Raw genomic sequence first — 19,005 nt, forward strand, 5'->3', positions numbered from 1 at the left:
TATTATATGATACAAATGCATATTTTAAGAGCAAATAATTGTAGAGTTTGCATACACAAAGAGACAAATAACAAAAGAAATAAATATTGTGAATGAATATGCTTGACTGTGCTATTAGATCAATAGTAAAATGAGGCAAGGAATCAGGCGTATGATCGTTGAAGTTTATTTTTTAATTGAATAATGGCACAACTACTGCAAAATATTGAGAATTAGATCAAATTGTGTAGAAGTGTGAGTATATGGAAGAGCTCGGACCCATTCAGTACTACCTACGTACAGTCTAGCAGGTACAGAATGCTTTACGGACATGCATGCACAGCAAAGCGTAACTCAAACTTTTGCAGAGTAAAAAGAATAAACCAAGAACAAAGTGCTAAAATAGCCAATTTATGTTGAAAACAATGGAAATTAAATAGAGTTAATATAAACACTGGAAGGTTCATTCTTTCAAACGTTCACAGTTTCCTTTTTTTTAAATTAAGGTGTCTTTTTGTGTTCAATTGTCTCAACACACCTAAGACAAATTGGACGTCGAATTTACCTAAAAACCCATCTTAGTACTTCCTGACTTGTTGGAGACTGTTTTAAATTGTAACAAAACAAGGTCACGATGTAAGTCAACGTTTCTTACATAGCATGGAGCGTTTAGTGCGCCTTTTTAAATCTTTGTGTTTGTTTTTCACAGCCCCAGGGCTGTATGCCATAAGCCCACACAGGCTTAAATGTTTGACTATAAGCTAAAACTTTAATTTGAATGGAAAGAGGTGAACTTCTTCCTATAAGCCAATTTAATCTTTGCATTTTAAGGTTTAATTCAGCATGTTTTATTTTAATGTGCTCTTTCCAGCAGAATTTCGCATCAAGTGTCATTCCTAAGTATTTCGCAGTGTTGCAGTGGGGAGTTTTCGTGCTTGATTTGTACATATAAAGGACGATATAGATTTTTTAATTGGTGAAATCTACATGTATTAATTTAGTGTCATTAAATTTTATACGCCGTGGTTCCTAGGTGGAACATAAGGCCTGAACAAACAGATTATAATTTGATTTATTTCAAGCAAGAAATTTTATTTATCTCTGCGAATAACCTGCTTTCTGCGCTTCTACTTCCCCCCATCGCCTCAGGTGTGGGCTGGTCTCCCGAATCTGCGACTCACTTGGGGGTTCCAATCCAACGCAACTTTTGTGAGATCATCCAGTGGTTTACGCGATGCATAGCTGAACCACTTCCATTTGAGATCAATAACTCATAATAATAGCCCATAAGTCGGAGTTACTTATGGTTTAAGGCCCGAATATGTGCATCATTTTGCATAGAAACCAAATAAAAAGTTTGCAACATTTGCGAGTCGCACGTATTCAGGTTCCACGTCTCACAACCATATTGTATCACCGATTTTAAGTTAGCGTCAAAAATCTGCAACTTCGTAAGTGTGGATATGTGCGCCGGTCTCCAAAGTTTAGGTAGCATACCAAAGGCAGAACGTTCTTTTGATATGCGATTGCGAATAACTGCTGCTGATTCGCCATATTTTATGAAAAGGCTGCCGAGATAGCAGACATACAATGATTTTGTTAACGTCCTCCTAGTGTTTACGAGTGGAATAAGTCTCATCATCACCGATTGCTAAAATGCATGTACCGTCAGCGAAGATAGCCGTTTTTCTATTTTGATCTCGCTTATTCCTAAAATATCTATTGTTCACAAATTGAAATAAGATTGCACATATGAAATTACTTACATTGTACATACAAATTGTTATTCAAATATTGATTTGAATTTATTTTTTCAAACTTTCGCAGTTTGTTTCCATTTAAGTGCTTTTTTGCTACCATTTTTACCAAAAGGGATCTATTTTTTCGAATTTCTTCATCCTTCTTAAATGCAACTTTTCGTAAGTGAAGGTCGAAACTCTAATGTCACAAGTAAGCAAGCCTTTCAAATAAAATCATGGCAATAAATTAAAAACACTTTGGCATATTTGTTTCAAAATATTTCTCCTTTTATTTAATTTCCTCGTAGCTATATACCATATATCATATTGTTTTTCGTTGTATTCTTCAGCTACATCAGCCGACAAAAAATCCAGTCATTGGTCTGGCTCAACAAATATAAATTCAATATACATTTGCTGCTTAATTTAAAGGTCCATAAGTATTTTTTTAATTGTTAGTAAAACTTATTTCGGTTCACATACATAATTTTAATTCATCTGATAAACGTTCAATGTTCTGTATGAAACAAGAAATTCACACATGAGAGATTTAGAAGTTTTTCTTTGCATACTTTTGTGAGCACTAAAGCTAATATTTTGATTAGAACAATTTAATAAATTTGTTATCTTGAATTCCCTGTTAAAATTATTATATTAATTTACTTATTCATATATATATATATTGTTTTTTTTGTCGTATCAATTCTCCTTCGTGTTATTGTACACAAATGTAGTTTTATTCTCAAGCGCTCGCGCCAGTTATTTCCACAAATGATCTATCAACAAAAGCGTTTCGTGTAATATTCATTGTAATTATTATTCGTGTTAGTCATTTTATTTCGCACTTCCTCATTTAAAGCTTACAAAAATATCTTTTCATAAATTTTAATTGGGTATTATTTACAATTTATTCGTAGTTCTTATATATATTTAGTATTACAGGTATTTTATATTTATTTTCTTTTATTTTAATTTAAAAAATTACTATGCGACGAGTCTAATTCAATTTGGAATTGTCTAAGTGCTTATGGTTTTCACTACTACAACTACAACTACTAAACGTCTCTTATCAACCTAAATTATTTTATAATTACAATTATTTTATAACGAATTTGTCTTGGGTACGGAAAAGTCTTTTGTTGTATATATATATATATAAGATTGTTGCATGTGTGTATGTATGTATGTATGCATTTCTTATTTATTATTTTTGTTTTTTTCGCATGCTCCTCACAGCTCCGTGGAGTATTCTTGCGGATTTACGGTGAACTTCCGCCAGCAGATGTGATCCGCGCTGCCGTTCGAATTTGGTGGTGGTAATTTGGCTCCTAAGCTCGCTGCCACAGCTCCTCCACCACCGACACCTACACTTGCGACTGAGTGTCGATTGTGTTTGGCCATGCTGGCACTGGAAGAGCGCTTTATATGAGCGACACCTTGCGAACCACTGCCACTGACACGGCTCATAGGATTACGCGCACCTCCATTGGCAGTGATGGCGTTCGTGCTGCCATATGTTATCGACTCATTGGACGGTGTTATCTCTATACGTGTAGCGTGGCGCCCATCTTCCGATAGTCTTCTAATGTAGACAATCTCCCGATGTTTCTCTATGTGCATGGAGGGCGCACGCGTTGCATGCACATGAGCGGGAGGTGGTGGTGGTGAAGGCAAAGGCAATTCTTCATCTTCGTTATGTTCATGCTGATGTTGATGTTGTGTTTGTTGTCTTTGCTGCTCCCTATGTTGATGCTGCTGCTGTTGTGCGCTGGTGCGCTGTTGTGGTTGGGCGCGTGAGCGGTTTGAATAGCGCAACGGTTTGCCATCGCTACTTTGGAAGGGCATAAATTGCTGCGCTACCACTGGAAACTTATCTACGCTTATATCCTCTTCGATTGCCGAATCTCCAAACATGGAGCCACTATAATTGGGCGAACTATTACCGGTGGTTGATTGCTTCCAATTCTGCTGCGTGACATGTCCATTGGCATATTTACCGGAGTTGGAATATTGCCCCTTCTTGATCGAGTGCGTGTAGTCGCGTGTACCACGTCTGCGGAGCGTGAAATCACGACGGCCAGTATCTTGGCACACTGAACGCCACTGCTTCCAGGCATGACGCGCCAATGGATCAGTTGGCCCCCACTCTTTTGCCGGCTTCGATGCTTCGCATATCATACCGAAGAAATTATACTCAACTTGCCGGAATATTTGCACACAAGCAATTATAAAAGTCACTGCTAATGCGAGTAGAATAGGCGCCCAACGCGGCACATATTCTGCCAGCAAATCATACTGATCGTCATCGGAACACCACCACACCAGCGCAGCGGTAAGTATGGCTGGACAAATACACCACAAGCACATCCAACCTTTGAAGATCGGCCGACCAATTGAGAATTCCAAATCGGTGTAGATATTTTTGACGCCATAAATCCAGCAGATCGCAATCAGCTCAAAGACAAGCGCTGTAATTAAGATTGTGCCGACGACTCGTATATCCAAAATGCGCGCTATAATGAATTTCGGCGCCGCCAGCGATATGATCGTCATAACAAGCGCCACCAAGCTGATGACGTAATTCGGATGACGGGGCACCAAGCGTGTAACCGTGTAGATGGACACTGTAGTTGCTACAATGGCGGAAATCACGATCAGCGAATAGATTAGTATGGGTATGATACGCGCGATTAGCTCATTGCTGGGCCGGTCGTATAGGACGCGATCGTACACGGCGGTTAGCGGTTTGAGTTCCTCAATCATTACGCCACTATTAGCCGAGAGGTCGAATTGTACCATAAAGAGTGTGACGGCAATAGCATTCACAAGCAAATTGAAGCAAAGATACACGATCGAAGTGCGTACGGCATCACCTTTGTAGAGGAATTTGCCTGTGACTGCTGGTAGAGCGCCAAAACCGCAATTCGTGGCGAAGAGTACCTGCATCAATGCGTTGAACCAAATGTTGGAGTCCAGTAGGAGTGACGAATCGAATGGCCATAACTCGGGAAAGTAGGAGCGCTGGAAGGAGTTGTGCACTTCCCAGCCGGTCAGGCAACATAGCAGCGCAAAGCCGAGAATGCCGAAAAAGAAGAGGCTGCGACGCAAGAAACGACCATTGTGAGTGCTAAAAGAACAAAAACAGAGAAGAAAAAATTTGAAATTTTTTACAATTGTTAGTTTTTTGCAAAGAAAATTATTGTTCGCTTTTTTGTTTTGCAAGCAAAAACAAAAAGAAACAAAATTTAACAAATTTTTTTTTTTTTAATGTAAGAGTGTACGGCAGCTATAAATAGCTTTTCTTGGTATTTCAAAGAATAAAGTTAGTCTTAGTAAAATCTTTATGTACAGTAAGAGTTTATGGAAACCGTACAAGTTGTTTTCGCAATGTCCAAAAAAAAGTATCTAATAAATATATATGCACATATATACTGGCCGCCGCAGCCGAATGGTTGGTGCATGGCTACCATAAGGAAGTGCGTAAGTTCGAGTCTCCGTGCATTTAACACTAAAATGTCAAACAAATTTTTTCTAATAGCGGTCGCCCCTGGGCAGGCAATAGCAAACCTCCAATCTGTCAGGAAAAAGCTCCTCATAAAAAATATCTGCACTTCGGAGACGGCTTAAAACTGTGGCTTCCTTCATTTGTGGAAAAACATCAAGACGCATACCACAGGGTGTAAGCACCATTTATATAGTTCGCACTATAAAAAAACCGTATGCATCAATAGTACCGAATTAAACCAAAACTTACAGGAAGCCTACTAACTTCATGAAAATTTCAAAAATTTAATTCTATAAAAAATCAGCAAATTTCAAAATATTTACATATTTCGATTTTTAGAGTTTTTCGAAATGTGCAGTTTTGTAGCTCACTAGATTTTAGAATAATTTTGCGCAAGTTTGAAGTGGCTACCGTTGATAACTCAGAATTATGAATATTTTCAAGCAGTCTTGCTCATTTTCGCTATTTAAGCGGACATTAAATGGAAGCGTTCCTGATAACCCTTAAACCGTTAATAGCTGACAATTCAAAATTTTGCTTTGAATACTCTTGCTTCATATATTATTCAAGTTGAACGGGTTGAATTGAAGGAATCCCAATAAATATTTTGAAGGTTTATCGATTGTTTTTGTGCTTAAAAAGTCTTAGACTATCGACTTGCCCTTTTTTTAATTAGAATTGTTTTACAATAAATAAATAAAAGAAATTTCTGAAAACATTGAAAGTATTACAAGAAAACACTGGTACGAGCATTAGTGGCACTGACTGTTCATGCATATCATCATTTCTTAACAGTTTTTTTAGTTACCAACGAATTGTGGCATATGATGTCAGATTAGAACATGAATTAATGTCAAATGGGAAAATCAAACAAGTTTGTAATTAAAACGATATTAAAAATGCAAATAATTCTTTTATGAATATTATATGAAGTAAAACCATGGCTTCATTTGATTTTATTTGACAGGTAAAAAAAAAGAAATCAGTCAAATACCCAAACAAGTACAATTAAAAACAAAAAATAAAGATTGACAAACAATGGAATCATCGGTATGAAAAAAATACACTTAAATAAATTTGAATGAAAAAACATAAAAAAAATAATATAGTAGTGAAATTAAAATTCAACAAGATTGCCATCCAAAAAATTTACATAAAAATATTAGCTAGGAATATGCCAAACTAATATAAAAAATAATGCGGATGTTCACATCAACGATATGCCTAAATAATCTTTACTACTACGCACAAACACACTTACATACGTACATATGAATAAATCATTAAATACGCAAAGGTGAGAAAAGTTTGGTGTTAAAAATAAATAAATTAATTAATATATCTTGGCATATAAATTACAAAGATTTATTTCATAAATCCACAGGTTGTACTATGTATGAATTCAACAGCACACCAATGACTGACGCGACACGATGTGCGGCGAAACTGATAATCGTAGTAAGCGTAAGCACGAAGTAGAAGATGGAGATGGTAATTTAAGTTGAGTGATATGGGCACTATTTTTCAGTCATGACGTAGCTACGAATCAGTCGGTCGGTCTACACTTTGCTGCTAGCTTCGAGGCCTTGAGAATCATGCCGCAATACTTGTATGAGCTGCCAATGCGGCACTTCAAACCAAATGTCGTCGAAAGGCTATATGAGTAGTAGGCAGAATGAGTAGTTATTATGCAAATTTTTTTATTTTTTACGACATCTTTCGACTAAAAGGACAGAAATAATGGATTCTGTGCGTCAATTAATAACGCAAGATTGTCATGTGACATAGCGCAAAATAGAGGCATTCTTGGGCCTTGGTGGGGCTAGCACACATTCAATATTGCCTAAACATTTGGTCGTTAAGCAGATTTGTTCTCGTTGCTTCTTAATTTAAAGGTTCATACCGCATAATTTGCCCCAAAAAGTACTCGTATAAATTATTGGAACGAAATGTTCCATCTAAGATATCTTAGGTTAGGTTAGGACATCGTAACAGATGACGAATCGTGGATCTATGCCTATAAGCTGGAAAAAAACATCAATAGGCAGTATGGGTGTGCCAAGGCGAGCATAATGCAGCAAAAATTGTTCGCAGAAGAAGCATCGCAAAGCAAATTGTTGCCTGTTTTTCCAGAAAATCTAGTCATGCAGCAACTGTACCACTAAATAAACTTAAAACACTCAGTTCTGTTGCCTGTCAATTTGTTGCCAAAAGTTACCGGAGAATTAAGTAAAACCAAGCGCCGAAAACGAATCATCCTACACCAAGTCAATGCAAACTCTCTCGTTCAGTTTGAAAAATTCAGTTCTCTCAACACTTCTGTTCGAAAATTGTGTCAAATAAAGTCACACAACTCAAGCCTCGAACTACTCTAACACCGAATCACTGATTAGCCTTCCATCAATCCGATGAGGCGACTGAAATCCGCAGAAAGAAATGGCAATAGATCGGCCACACTCTGAGGAAGATTAACGACAACATCGCCAAACAGTCGCTGCGATGGATCCCCTTTCAACAGCCAGGACGCATTGTAGGCAGATCACGAACCACCTGGCGCCGTTCAACGGAGGCTGAAATGAGGTCTTTGAATAAATCTTGTAAGTGCCAATTTTATAAATATATGCAGTTAAATTAATAATTTATGGAATAAAAAATGAAGGTTTAGCACACAATATGCAATACAAAATTTCCGGGATTGGGAAGCAAAGTTAAATATTCTAATTTTCATGGACTTTTTAATCCAATTCATATCTATGAACCTTAATTTTAGTATTTACGTATGGCGTACATACATAACTCATATAGGAAGGAAATATGTACATAAAGAGTATAACTCTTTAGCTAATCATTATTTAATTATTACTAATTACTTGAGTTTCATTTGCAATACTAACCACAGCATCACCACAATCCAAATGCCGATCAGTCCAACAGCCAACATGCCAAAATACATTGGATTCTCCCAAAATGGTGTTAAAAATGTGCGCTGTAAACATTCTTGACCGCTGTTGCCCGTCACTGTGTAGCCATTCTAAATGTTTGCAAAGAAAATACAATAAAAATCATTAATCACAAACGAGTACATTTAACCGTAATAAAAATCCAATAAATATGCGAATTAGTGAATCAATCATTGCTGCTGCCAATAACGATTTGTTCGCATAATTAGTCACGGTCTTTAAGATTAAGCTCGTAACAGCAACTTGTCGGCAATATGTCTTCAGTAACAGCAACAACAACTTACCGGTGCCAACTTCAAATTGCCCACACACTCCCGAAATGGCATCGTATTGAAGATAAACATGCCGATGTAGGCCACCGCCAAGACGGCTTGCAGTGATACCCAAATCGTCGATAGCCATGACGCAAAACGGCTGATGATGCAGGCGCCTGTATAAACGAACAAAGAGAGTTAGAAGGTGAGAAAATATTCGTGTGAGGATAGCATGTATTAAAATGTAAATTGTTTTATAAACATAGATCGTTTTGTGTTATAAACATAAATGTAATATATTTGTATGCGTATTAAGCAAACGCGTGCAGCTAGGTTCACAATAATAACAGCACGGCATATTGTAAAGTCTTCACTAATTAGTTGACTACTATTTTTTATTTAATTTTTTATATCTTATTTTTATAAAAACATAGTTCAAACTACTACAAACTTTGTACAAAATATAAAAAATTTAATAAATTGGCTTCAAACATTTAAACTATTTAATCAGACTTTTTAGAAAAATTTCGAGAATGCAGTAAATGCCAATAATTGGTGCGTGCACTTCTGTTAGGTATATAGCCGAGCTCCTCCTCCTATTTGTAGCGTGCGTCTTGATATGGTTCCACAAATATAGCTCATTAGCTTGTGGCATAATAAAATACAAGTTTAAAGTTGTTTAAAAAGGGTTGGGTACGTAATGCTGTATGATACAATGTTCTGTTTACAAAATGCTGTATACAAAATTCTGTATTTCAAAATTCTGTAAAAAATATTCTGTATTACCGAAATGCTGTATTGACGAAATTCTGTATTGACGAAAGTTTGTATTGACAAAATTCTGTATTGACGAAATGCTGTAAGTATATTAAATGATAAGAAATTCAAGAAATTTTATAAAAAAACTGCGGACTTTTTTTCTTCAGTTTCGATAGAATCCATGGATTTTTGCGTAGAACTTCTTTTCGCGTGGGCGGCCTTCGGCCGCGCTTAAAAAAAATAACCCTCATCAGTCCGACTCCGGCTACGCAATCCACCGTATTTTTGCGTAGAACTCCTTTTTTCGTTGACTTTTGTCAACACAAAATTTTTTCAATACAGAATTTTGTTAATACAGAATTTCGTCAGTACAGAATTTCGTGAATACACAATTTTGTCAATACAGAATTTTTTGTAAATACAGAATTCTGTAAATACAGAATTTTGTCACTGCAGAATTTTGTTACGTTAATTTACAGTATTTCGTACGAAAAGAATTTTGATATACAGCATTTTGTAGGGATCCCGTTTAAAAATCGCGTTGATTTTTGAAATTTTTTTATTTAGCATTCGTTATATGCGAAGAATAGTCTAAAAAAAACGCAATTTTTGAGCACAAAATTGAATGGGATCAGAACTGCATACCTAAATTTTTCTAGAAGTAAAAATTCTAGAATAAGAATCAAAAAAGTTTGAAATTTTAATGAGACTTTTTTGCATTTTTGAAATTTCGTACAAAGTGTGAAACTTTGAGGTATATTATTTTGTTTTAGTATGAACTAAAACATAAAAAAAATTGAATTAAAATAAATAAAATAAATAAATACGCAAAACATTATAAAACGTCGCACTGCTATTATTGTGAATGCAAGTGTACCCGTGTATATGGACCGGGTGTTCCACTAACACTTTCTATATTAAATTTAGTGTAGTTTTTTTTTCGTGTGTTTGCTCTATTGTTTCTAAATCGCCGTAAATAGAGCTAAGACTTTTATGTAAATTTAATACTTACACAAAAAATAGAATATATGTTTGAAAAAGTTTATCAAAAACTGGTAAGTTTTAAAAAGAAGTTGTATGCACACTTTAATCAACGTGAACCTAAAATGTCACAAGTTTCGTTCCACGTATATCTCCAAATTTAGTAATAACATTTATTAAGTTAACTCTTTTAATTACATTATTAGTATCTATTATTAGTATCTAATATACAACCAATTTTTTTCTAAAAAGATATGAAAAGTGAAAAATTGACGCTCGCAAATAGTAACTGGTGCAAACTTATGGGTTTGTTCGAATCTTAATAAATGTGACTGTAGTCCCAACCCTCTTTTTTCACAGTAGGTACGTTCCTGAGAAATTCGTGCAAAACACAATCGTGTAAAAACATACATACATGCGACAAGTGGTAAATTTGGGCATATGTTTCACAACTTTAACAAAACGTGTAAAATGAAAACACTCCAAATATTTTTACAAAAAAAACCATGCAAAAGAAGTAAGCATGAAATCTATATTACATAAGTATTTATTGATAAAACAAAAACAATTAATTTTTATTACAAAAAAAATTCAAATTAGTCTACAGTGAAAATTCAATTTATAAATGTATCAGATATGTCCCCATCTGACGAGTTTTATTTAAATTATTAACGGCTTCTGTTAGTTTTTTCGTTATAACCAAATCTGTTATTAGTCATTATTTTTTACGTTGTCGAGTTGTTTTTACAAGGTGGTGCGAAATTAGTCACCCTATCGGAAAATTTGTACTTTTGTAATTTTGGCAAATGGTGACGTACGTCAGTCCGATACTTGTGAAGTAGACAGCTGCAGTATACGAACAGACAAGCAATGGAGTATTGAAAGGTCAAATAGAGATTTCCATTTCTGAAAATTATTATTTTTTTATTCAGTAAAAAAGTTATTCGAAAATATTGGATGATTCATTTTGCGCCACCTTGTACAATACCTGATATCCATGTAGACACGACCTAAAGATAACATGTCAATTTTAATGCACAGTTGGACTAGTTCTAAAATGTACTTATTGCTCTTACACGAACAAATTATACTTAATAAGGCAGTCTTTTATTATTATTTATTAGGAAAAATATATAGATATTAAACCTAATCGATTCCGAATATATAAGTAAGTTCTTAGTATTATAATTATCTTAAATTACATTATACTAAGAAATTAAAAATTCTAAAAATATTTACATAGGTATTTTTAGCAATTTTTGATATTGGTGAGTAATTAAATGTTTTTGCCTAATACTCTCTAAATGTTGAGTGTTGAAGATATGTATGATCGACGGACATAATATTGCTGCATTGGGCATGTTGGTTTTGGACTTCCAGTGAGAAGATGTTGGTGAGTTATTTGCGTATGTCCGATCCTTAGACGTGTGAAAATGGTTGATTATAGACGAGTGATATTGCTGGAGTAGATAAGTTTATCGGGAGTCGGGTTAAGGTTGAAGTATGAATGCTGGTAATTTTTCCATTCTGTAAATCTCTTTTGATGGGAGCGTAATATTTTCTTCAGGTCATTATAATCGTTTGTCTCATATTGAAAAGTAGGTGCTAATCCAAAGTATTTCACTGCAGTAGCAGCTTGTTCATTACCAGAAATGCCGACATGGCCAGATACCCAGAGGAAAGCAATTTTCTTCCTATATTTAATGCAAATTTCACGGATCTTGACTATTATTGTTGAGCTGTTGCGTATGTTTTGAACTGCGTTTAAGCAGAAAAAAAAATCGGAACATATAACGAATTTGCCCTTTTAATGAATGACATATTCTAAAGCTTTGTGGATAGCAAAAGCCTCGGCAGTAAATACAAACGTGTGTGGAGCGTATCACCTCTGATACAAGTGTTTGCTGCTTTAGAGCCGTCAGAAAAAATAGTTACAAAATTTTCTTGTTTGTAGTTATTGACGAAATAACAGTCCTTTAGGAATTATGTTTTGCTTTGAAAAACATTTTTTTGTTTTGAGATTCGTACAAATACGAAAATTTCGTATAAAAATGGTATTAGTAAACAGTGTTCTTTCAATATCGTGTACCAACTCATTCGGCTACGTCACTAACATTTCTATAAAAAGTTACTATGAAAAAACTTTCTTTCTATGAAACCAAAATTTTCGAGCTTCCATTTTGGTAACGAAAAATTAGGCAACAAAGTTTACTACAATCGATAATCTTTAAGTACACTAATAAATTATAACTTAATTTTAAAAATAATCTAACGGTAAGTGCAAAAAAAGCAGCTCAGAAACACACTAAAAAGGCTTGCAAACATTTTCAAAAAAGGGCGATCACCACAGTTTGTGTTCCGTCAGTTTTGCCAAGTGTTTTTTTAAGTTGCTTTCATTTTCTGTGCAGCTTTTGTGTGTTTTTGTTAGGTCGATTTTTTTTCATCTTGACATTTTAGTTGGTGTTTTTTTCGTTTTCATTTTGCTGGAATTTAATCTCAAACATCTATTGGTTTTAATTTTTGCAGATCCATTTCGCCGCCGCTTTGGCACATTTGTACTCTCGTCTCTAGGCGAACTCCTCTTAGTGAGCTCCACCACAACTTGCAACAACTCCAAGGCATAACATCGACATGTATCTGCGCCAGAACTGGCTGATATTGTGGGTTGTTGCCGAACGACGGCGAGTATGGACTTTCGTTTGTACTCAAACGGGACACACGGATGCGATTTTTTGATTTTTTTTTATTAGAGTTATGCGTTTTCCTGGTATTTTTGAAGTCGATTTTCGATTTTTGCATAGTTGGCTTCTTATTGATAATCTTTTTTTGCATCTGATTAAATCTGATATAGTTTTAGTTTTCGCAAGTTATTCTTCATTGGTTCGTTTTATCGTTTGCCCTTATGTATATGAGATTTTGCCTTGAGTCAGATTCAATTTTTGCTTGTGTGTGTCATTTTGAACTGTAAATCATTTTCCATTTTAGTTGACGAAAGTTTGCATTTATATGTATGTATGTATGTATGTATATTAAATTCATATCATCATTTGCCAGTTTTCAGTATTCAATTTGTTTTAGTTACTCAGTTTGTATGTTAGTTTGGTGGCACAATTTTGAAACGGGTTGTGCCCAACCGATGTGTACTGCGGAACACCAGACCGCCCTGAATGCTCAACATACGGATGTTCTATTTATACCAATTTATACGGAAAATACATCTGTGAATTGCAAAACTGTTGCAACAGCAATGAAACTTGCGATTGTTAAAGTTCATAGTCGTTCGCATGGAACCCAAAATTGGGTGGCAATGGGTGGGCCATAAGTTATGTGAGGGCATGTTGGTACTTGCATGCTGTATCCTGCTTGCAACTTCTCTCGTTCTCTGAACCTGTTGCATGCGCATTGCATTGATTGTGTCGACCGCGGGTATGTGTTCCCTGTACAAACCAAACGAATGCTTATTACCGAGCCGAATTGCTGGGGCGTATGCAACTGACGCGGGAGTTCAACCGACCCGAGGTGCCTATGTGTGGATGTATGTATGTGTTATGCAGGAATACGCAATAGTTTAAGGGTTGAGAGTGAATGTTTTTTTTTTTTTGGCTTTTAAATTTAATTGAAATTTTTTTAAAGGTTTCATTTCAACTAAGAAATTTAAAGATTTGAAGATTTAATTGAATACACACTAAAAGAATTTTCTCAGAATTCCTTCAAATGGCATATGTACGTATACATATACTTCCTTCCAGCAAACACCAAAATAATACATATAACTCCAACACTGTAGAGCTTCATTGCAGAAGTTCATATCTAACATCTAAGTCACAAATACGCATAGGTATGTATATCTGTATGTATGTATGTATGTATGTATGTATATATATGTGTGTGTGTGTGTGTTTGAATGGATGCACGTGAATATTTTCTGATTTCTAAGCTACGAACTGAATTGCTTTAGGGTTTGTTTACGTATGCGAGATAACCGAATCAGTTTGCGATAATTAATCTACCCGTTTTCACAGCAAGACTTAAGATTAATTAAATTAGCTGTCAAGTTTGTCTACGTTTATTTAATTGGAGAACTTATGTTGGTAATATTAATCATTTGGAAGAAACACAAAAATATTCAGTTCCCCTTCACAAAATTAATCTATAAATAACTGAAAATAATCGAAAGCACAGCGTTGCAAATTTCTTTTAATAATCCAGTAATTATTATTAAATGCCGGATATCCAGAGTTAAATTTTGTCTTACTAGGGGCGGGCTTACATTATGGGCCCAGATACGGCACGCGGTTACTAAAGCAGCGGTTGCTAAGCAAACTGAAGGCGAACATGGGTGGTCAAATTTAGAGAAAAATAAGGCTGATCATGCGCTAAACTGCAAAACCCAAGCGTTCAGAGTTGCTCCAACCTACCTCAATGCCTCAGGCGCAGCCGTTTTCGTGATGATGCCTATTGACCTCATGGCCCGCCACCAATAATGCCGCGGAACGGATATGCCAAACCATACAGCGGTACCAAAGCCGATGGGACACTGGAACGAGTGGCAGATGGATGTTGAAGAAGATTCCTACAATAAGCAAATGGATTCAGCGGAGCTTCGGAAAAGTGGGCTATTTCATGACTCAGAAATACCTACACCGTATGAGTAATATAAGCAACCCCAGGTGCATATACTGCGAAACAACGATCGATGACGCCGAAGACACTTTCTTTAATTGCGGCAGATGCCTCCTTCAAAGAGATTGGCGCCATCCCATCGATCAATGTGGGCAAGAAGCTTGAACGCGAGGAAAACTGGGATACGGTAAAAAAGATAGCAGTTCGACGTAGTTCAACAAAGCATTGCAAACATAGACATAAGAAGACAAGCTTATAGCATGAAGCTGGCTACAAACATGGTGGACCCAAACATGGATCAATAGAACTAGTCAATTTCATGAACGTCATTCTGACCATTCCCGAAATAATGCGTAGATTTGTCCTGGAAAGAGTCCCAGAAGAAGAGAAGGGATTGTTTTAGTGGCCACAAAACTCGTCACCAAAAAACAAAATTATAGAAAAAGAAGTGCCTACAAAAATGAGAAAATATCCTTTTCTTTTAGTAACGCAATAAAAAAAACTTTATTCGTTTAAGAAATAGGTGTGGACATAATTTAGTTAGTTGGAGCCATTTTAAATGTGTAGACAAATATTTTTTAATATTTTGCACGCGAAGTTTATTACCATAATAAAATTACAATAACAATGAAATCTGCCTATTTAAAAATAGTCACAACGCGTACATAATATTTTTTGTAGTAGTACCTACTTTAATTTTAAGTAAAGTTTCTATATAAAGAAGCCACATAAATTATTGGAAAAAAGAAAATAATTGCGCCCACATGGAGCTCATAGGGCTAAAATAGCCATCGCTACCCTAAGCAGATGCAATAAAGAGCCATGCTCCCACACACAATACTATAATATTAAAAGTCAGTATTTACAGTATTTATTTTATATTATACAATTCACTTTTCTCATTTTAAGCCAATGGATGTGTAAATGTATTTGTGTGTGGTATCACCGGAAGTTTGTTTATTAGCCTATCAAGCGCTACACCGGTTATAGCGGGCATATTGTTGCCTAGTTTTAGGCTACCTCATAAATGGTAGACCACAAACGGCAGAGATGTTGCCAGATATTTCTTTCCCTCGAGATAGATATTGGCACATACATACGTACATATGCATTGCGTTAAATATCTTTACAACAGGACATATTGACAAGTTTGCTTTTGCTTTGCTTCTTTTTTAATTTAAAACAGTAGAAACTCGATTCTTGCACATACTGGATACTTGCGATACAATTGTTTTACGTACTCAGTACTTGCAACATCAGAAAATCGTTACCTCGATGCTTGCAACATTTTTTGCTTTGTCTTTCTCTTCTGCTCTTTTTACGTTGTATTTCTGGGAATAAAGCTCGGAGAAGTACCGACGAAGTCATTCTGCAAATGGCATTTCTTGAATAGGATTAGCTTAAAGATTTTTTTTATATTATATTATATATAATTGGCGCGTACACCCTTTTTGGGTGTTTGGCCGAGCTCCTCCTCCTATTTGTGATGTGCGTCTTGATGTTGTTCCACAAATGGAGGGACCTACAGTTTCAAGCCGACTCCGAACGGCAGATACTTTTTATGAGGAGCTTTTTCATGGCAGAAATACACTCGGAGGTTTGCCATTGCCTTTCACCGAGATTCGAACCGGCGCTCACTTTCTGAATTCCGAATGGTAGTCACGCACCAACCCATTCGGCCACGGCGGCCGCCCAAAATTGTTGCAAACTTAAAAAAAAGGCTAAAAATTTGCGAAGGAAAATTATCAAATAAGAGTAACTCCATCAACCCCTTTTGAACAAATTTAACAAAACTATTACGGATTTAAGTTAGAGCAGATATGCTATACTATGAGTGTGGCTTATTTTGGAAGATCTTAAATCTCCTGTGCTCTCGAAAGAAACCCGGCTTCGGGGCGTAAGATTAGTAAGGAGAGAATAGCGTTCCTTGCTTATACAAATGCAGCTGGTAATCATAAAGTAAAGAAATGGTTATTGGGAAATCAGTGAATCCTCGTTCATCCAAAAATTTTACTGGCAAGCCTGTTGTCTACAAAGGAAATAAAAGTGCTTGGAAGGCTTTAGCTTTATTTGACGAATGGTTTCACAGCAGATTTGTTCTAAAGATATGATCTTTTTTGTCAACACAAAGAAGAAGAGGGGAGAGTCGGCACGGATATAGGTAGCTCTGTTTTTACTGATGTATCCAAGATGGAATCTGGAGGAGGAGCTGGAGTTTTTTTCTAAATCAGCCAGCATTTCGGTCTCCTTTAAACTGTTGGAAACGAACGAGTTTTTCAAGCAGAGGTCTTCACGATCTTGCAAGCATGCAAAATACGTCAAGCTGCGATCAAGGTTCTGTCGTCGCCGTATTGCAGCTTTCTTCTGGTGATCTTCTGTTAGGAGAAACTCAAACGTCTCGAACGTGCAGGAAACATTTCCCTTATCTGGATTCCTATCACACGAATATAGAAGAAAATGAAATTGGAGATAGGTTTGCCAGGAAAGGGTCGACAGAACCGGTTTCAGCTGTCCCCTTATCAGACATCGGTGTCCCCTTGACCGTTGTTAAAGGGAAACTACACAATTTCTTTCTAAAAAAGGCGCAATACAAATGGAGGTCTGTCTCATCATGCGCTATTTCGAAAACACTATGGCCTTAATACGATATAAACAGGACGCTTAAGGTAATGGGAATCGCCCGCAATTCAATTTCCGAACTCATTCTTGTGTTCACTGGTTACTGGATGATTGGAACTCATGCGGAAAAGCTTGGAATTCCGCATTGCAGAAGGTGTGGGAGAATTCCCTATGGAGAATTCCCTATTGCAGAAGGTGTGGGGATCTTGCAGAGAAAGAGACTGTTGAGCACTCGCTCTGCAAATGTCCGTCTCTGGCGGCTAGGCGCTTGAGATTCCTTAGCGTGGCCTTTGGGGATGACTTGAAAAAATTCTCCAGCCCTTTTCTCTCCCCCACTTCTTCAACATCCATTGGATGTATGCTGTATACCGCATTCGCTAACAATGCAACAAAAACACATTCGAATGCCCCTTTTTCAACAACATTTTGAGCGTGTTTTCGAAGGATAAAGTGGATAAGTGGATAAAGTGGATTTTGTGCCACAATTCATCGCTATGAATGACAGTTGGGTCTATCATCATGATCTTAAATCAAAACTGGAGGCTAAAGAGTGGTGTGAACCTGGCTTTTCGGCTCCGAAGAGTTCTTGGCCAGAAATCGGCCAAGAAGATGTTGGCATCCGTTTTTTGGAACTCGTTCGTGGATTACTTGGAAACTAATAAAACAATAAATTCTATATATTGATGTAACCTTTTAGACCAGCTGAAGGAAAAAATTCATGAAAAAGGATCCACTTAAAAAAATGCATGCCTGCAAAGCATTTTATATCAAAAGGTGTGGTCATAACAGCTGTGGAAACTCATTTTGCAGCCCATCCAGATTCTCACTTCAGAGATGGAATACATATATAATTAAATCTCATTGGAACAAGTCTATTGCTGTTCAAGAAGACTATAGTGAATAATAAAATGTATTTCAAACCATAAAGTTCTGCCTTTCTTATCGAACCGCAAAACTTTTTGAAGAACCTAGTACATATATAATTGGCCGCACTATAATTGCAGTTTTATTTTCCATTGAATTTTGGTATTAAAAGTGTAAGATTCCAGTGGCTCAATTTGCGTTGATTTTGGCAATGTTTTTGTTTTTTGCTGACATTGTGTTTTGGCAATGTTTTTTTTTGTTTTGTTTTGCTGGCCATATAAAAAAAAGAAACAAAAATTGAAATTAAATAAACTTATCGGAAACGAAAAATTTTTCCTAATATTTATTACTAGCTTTAACCCGCGGCCCCGCTCGCGTAGGAGTAGTTTTGTGGGATTTAGGATATGTAATATATATAAAAGAATTACAAGCAATAATTTCATAGAATATAATTTTTTATTAATAACCATAATATTACAATACCCGGCATCCGTTGCCATGCCTCGTTGAATAAAATCAAAACAACCAATCAGAAAAATATCACGGAAAATTATTTTTATTAAACCGTTTTTGAACTTTGCATTTGGGTCATAGTTGAAAAGCTTATGCGGATTATGAAGTCTCGAGTGTGCTATAAATAGTGGGAAATAGGAAAAACTAAGATTTTTTTAATTAAATTTAAGCAAATATTCGATTATTAGTGACGAAAGAGAGTGGTGGCG

At 36.0% G+C, this 19,005-nt stretch overlaps 1 protein-coding gene across 3 annotated transcripts in view; it reads right to left on the reverse strand.

Moving 5' to 3' along the window:
- Positions 1-1,984: 1,984 nt before the first annotated feature.
- The window catches only part of LOC129242465 (sodium- and chloride-dependent GABA transporter 1-like), a 150,608-nt gene continuing 133,587 nt past the window's right edge, over positions 1,985-19,005 (reverse strand). For all 3 annotated transcript variants that reach the window (XM_054879111.1, XM_054879112.1, XM_054879113.1), the window contains 3 exons: positions 8,468-8,613; positions 8,118-8,254; positions 1,985-4,845 (listed from right to left, as the gene is read on the reverse strand). In XM_054879111.1, the coding sequence (XP_054735086.1) occupies positions 2,949-4,845; positions 8,118-8,254; positions 8,468-8,613 (2,180 nt within the window). In that variant the 3' untranslated portion in view covers positions 1,985-2,948. The remainder of the gene's footprint in view (positions 4,846-8,117; positions 8,255-8,467; positions 8,614-19,005) is intronic.

The sequence above is a fragment of the Anastrepha obliqua genome, chromosome 3, assembly GCF_027943255.1.
Source record: "Anastrepha obliqua isolate idAnaObli1 chromosome 3, idAnaObli1_1.0, whole genome shotgun sequence".
Taxonomy (NCBI): domain Eukaryota; kingdom Metazoa; phylum Arthropoda; class Insecta; order Diptera; family Tephritidae; genus Anastrepha; species Anastrepha obliqua.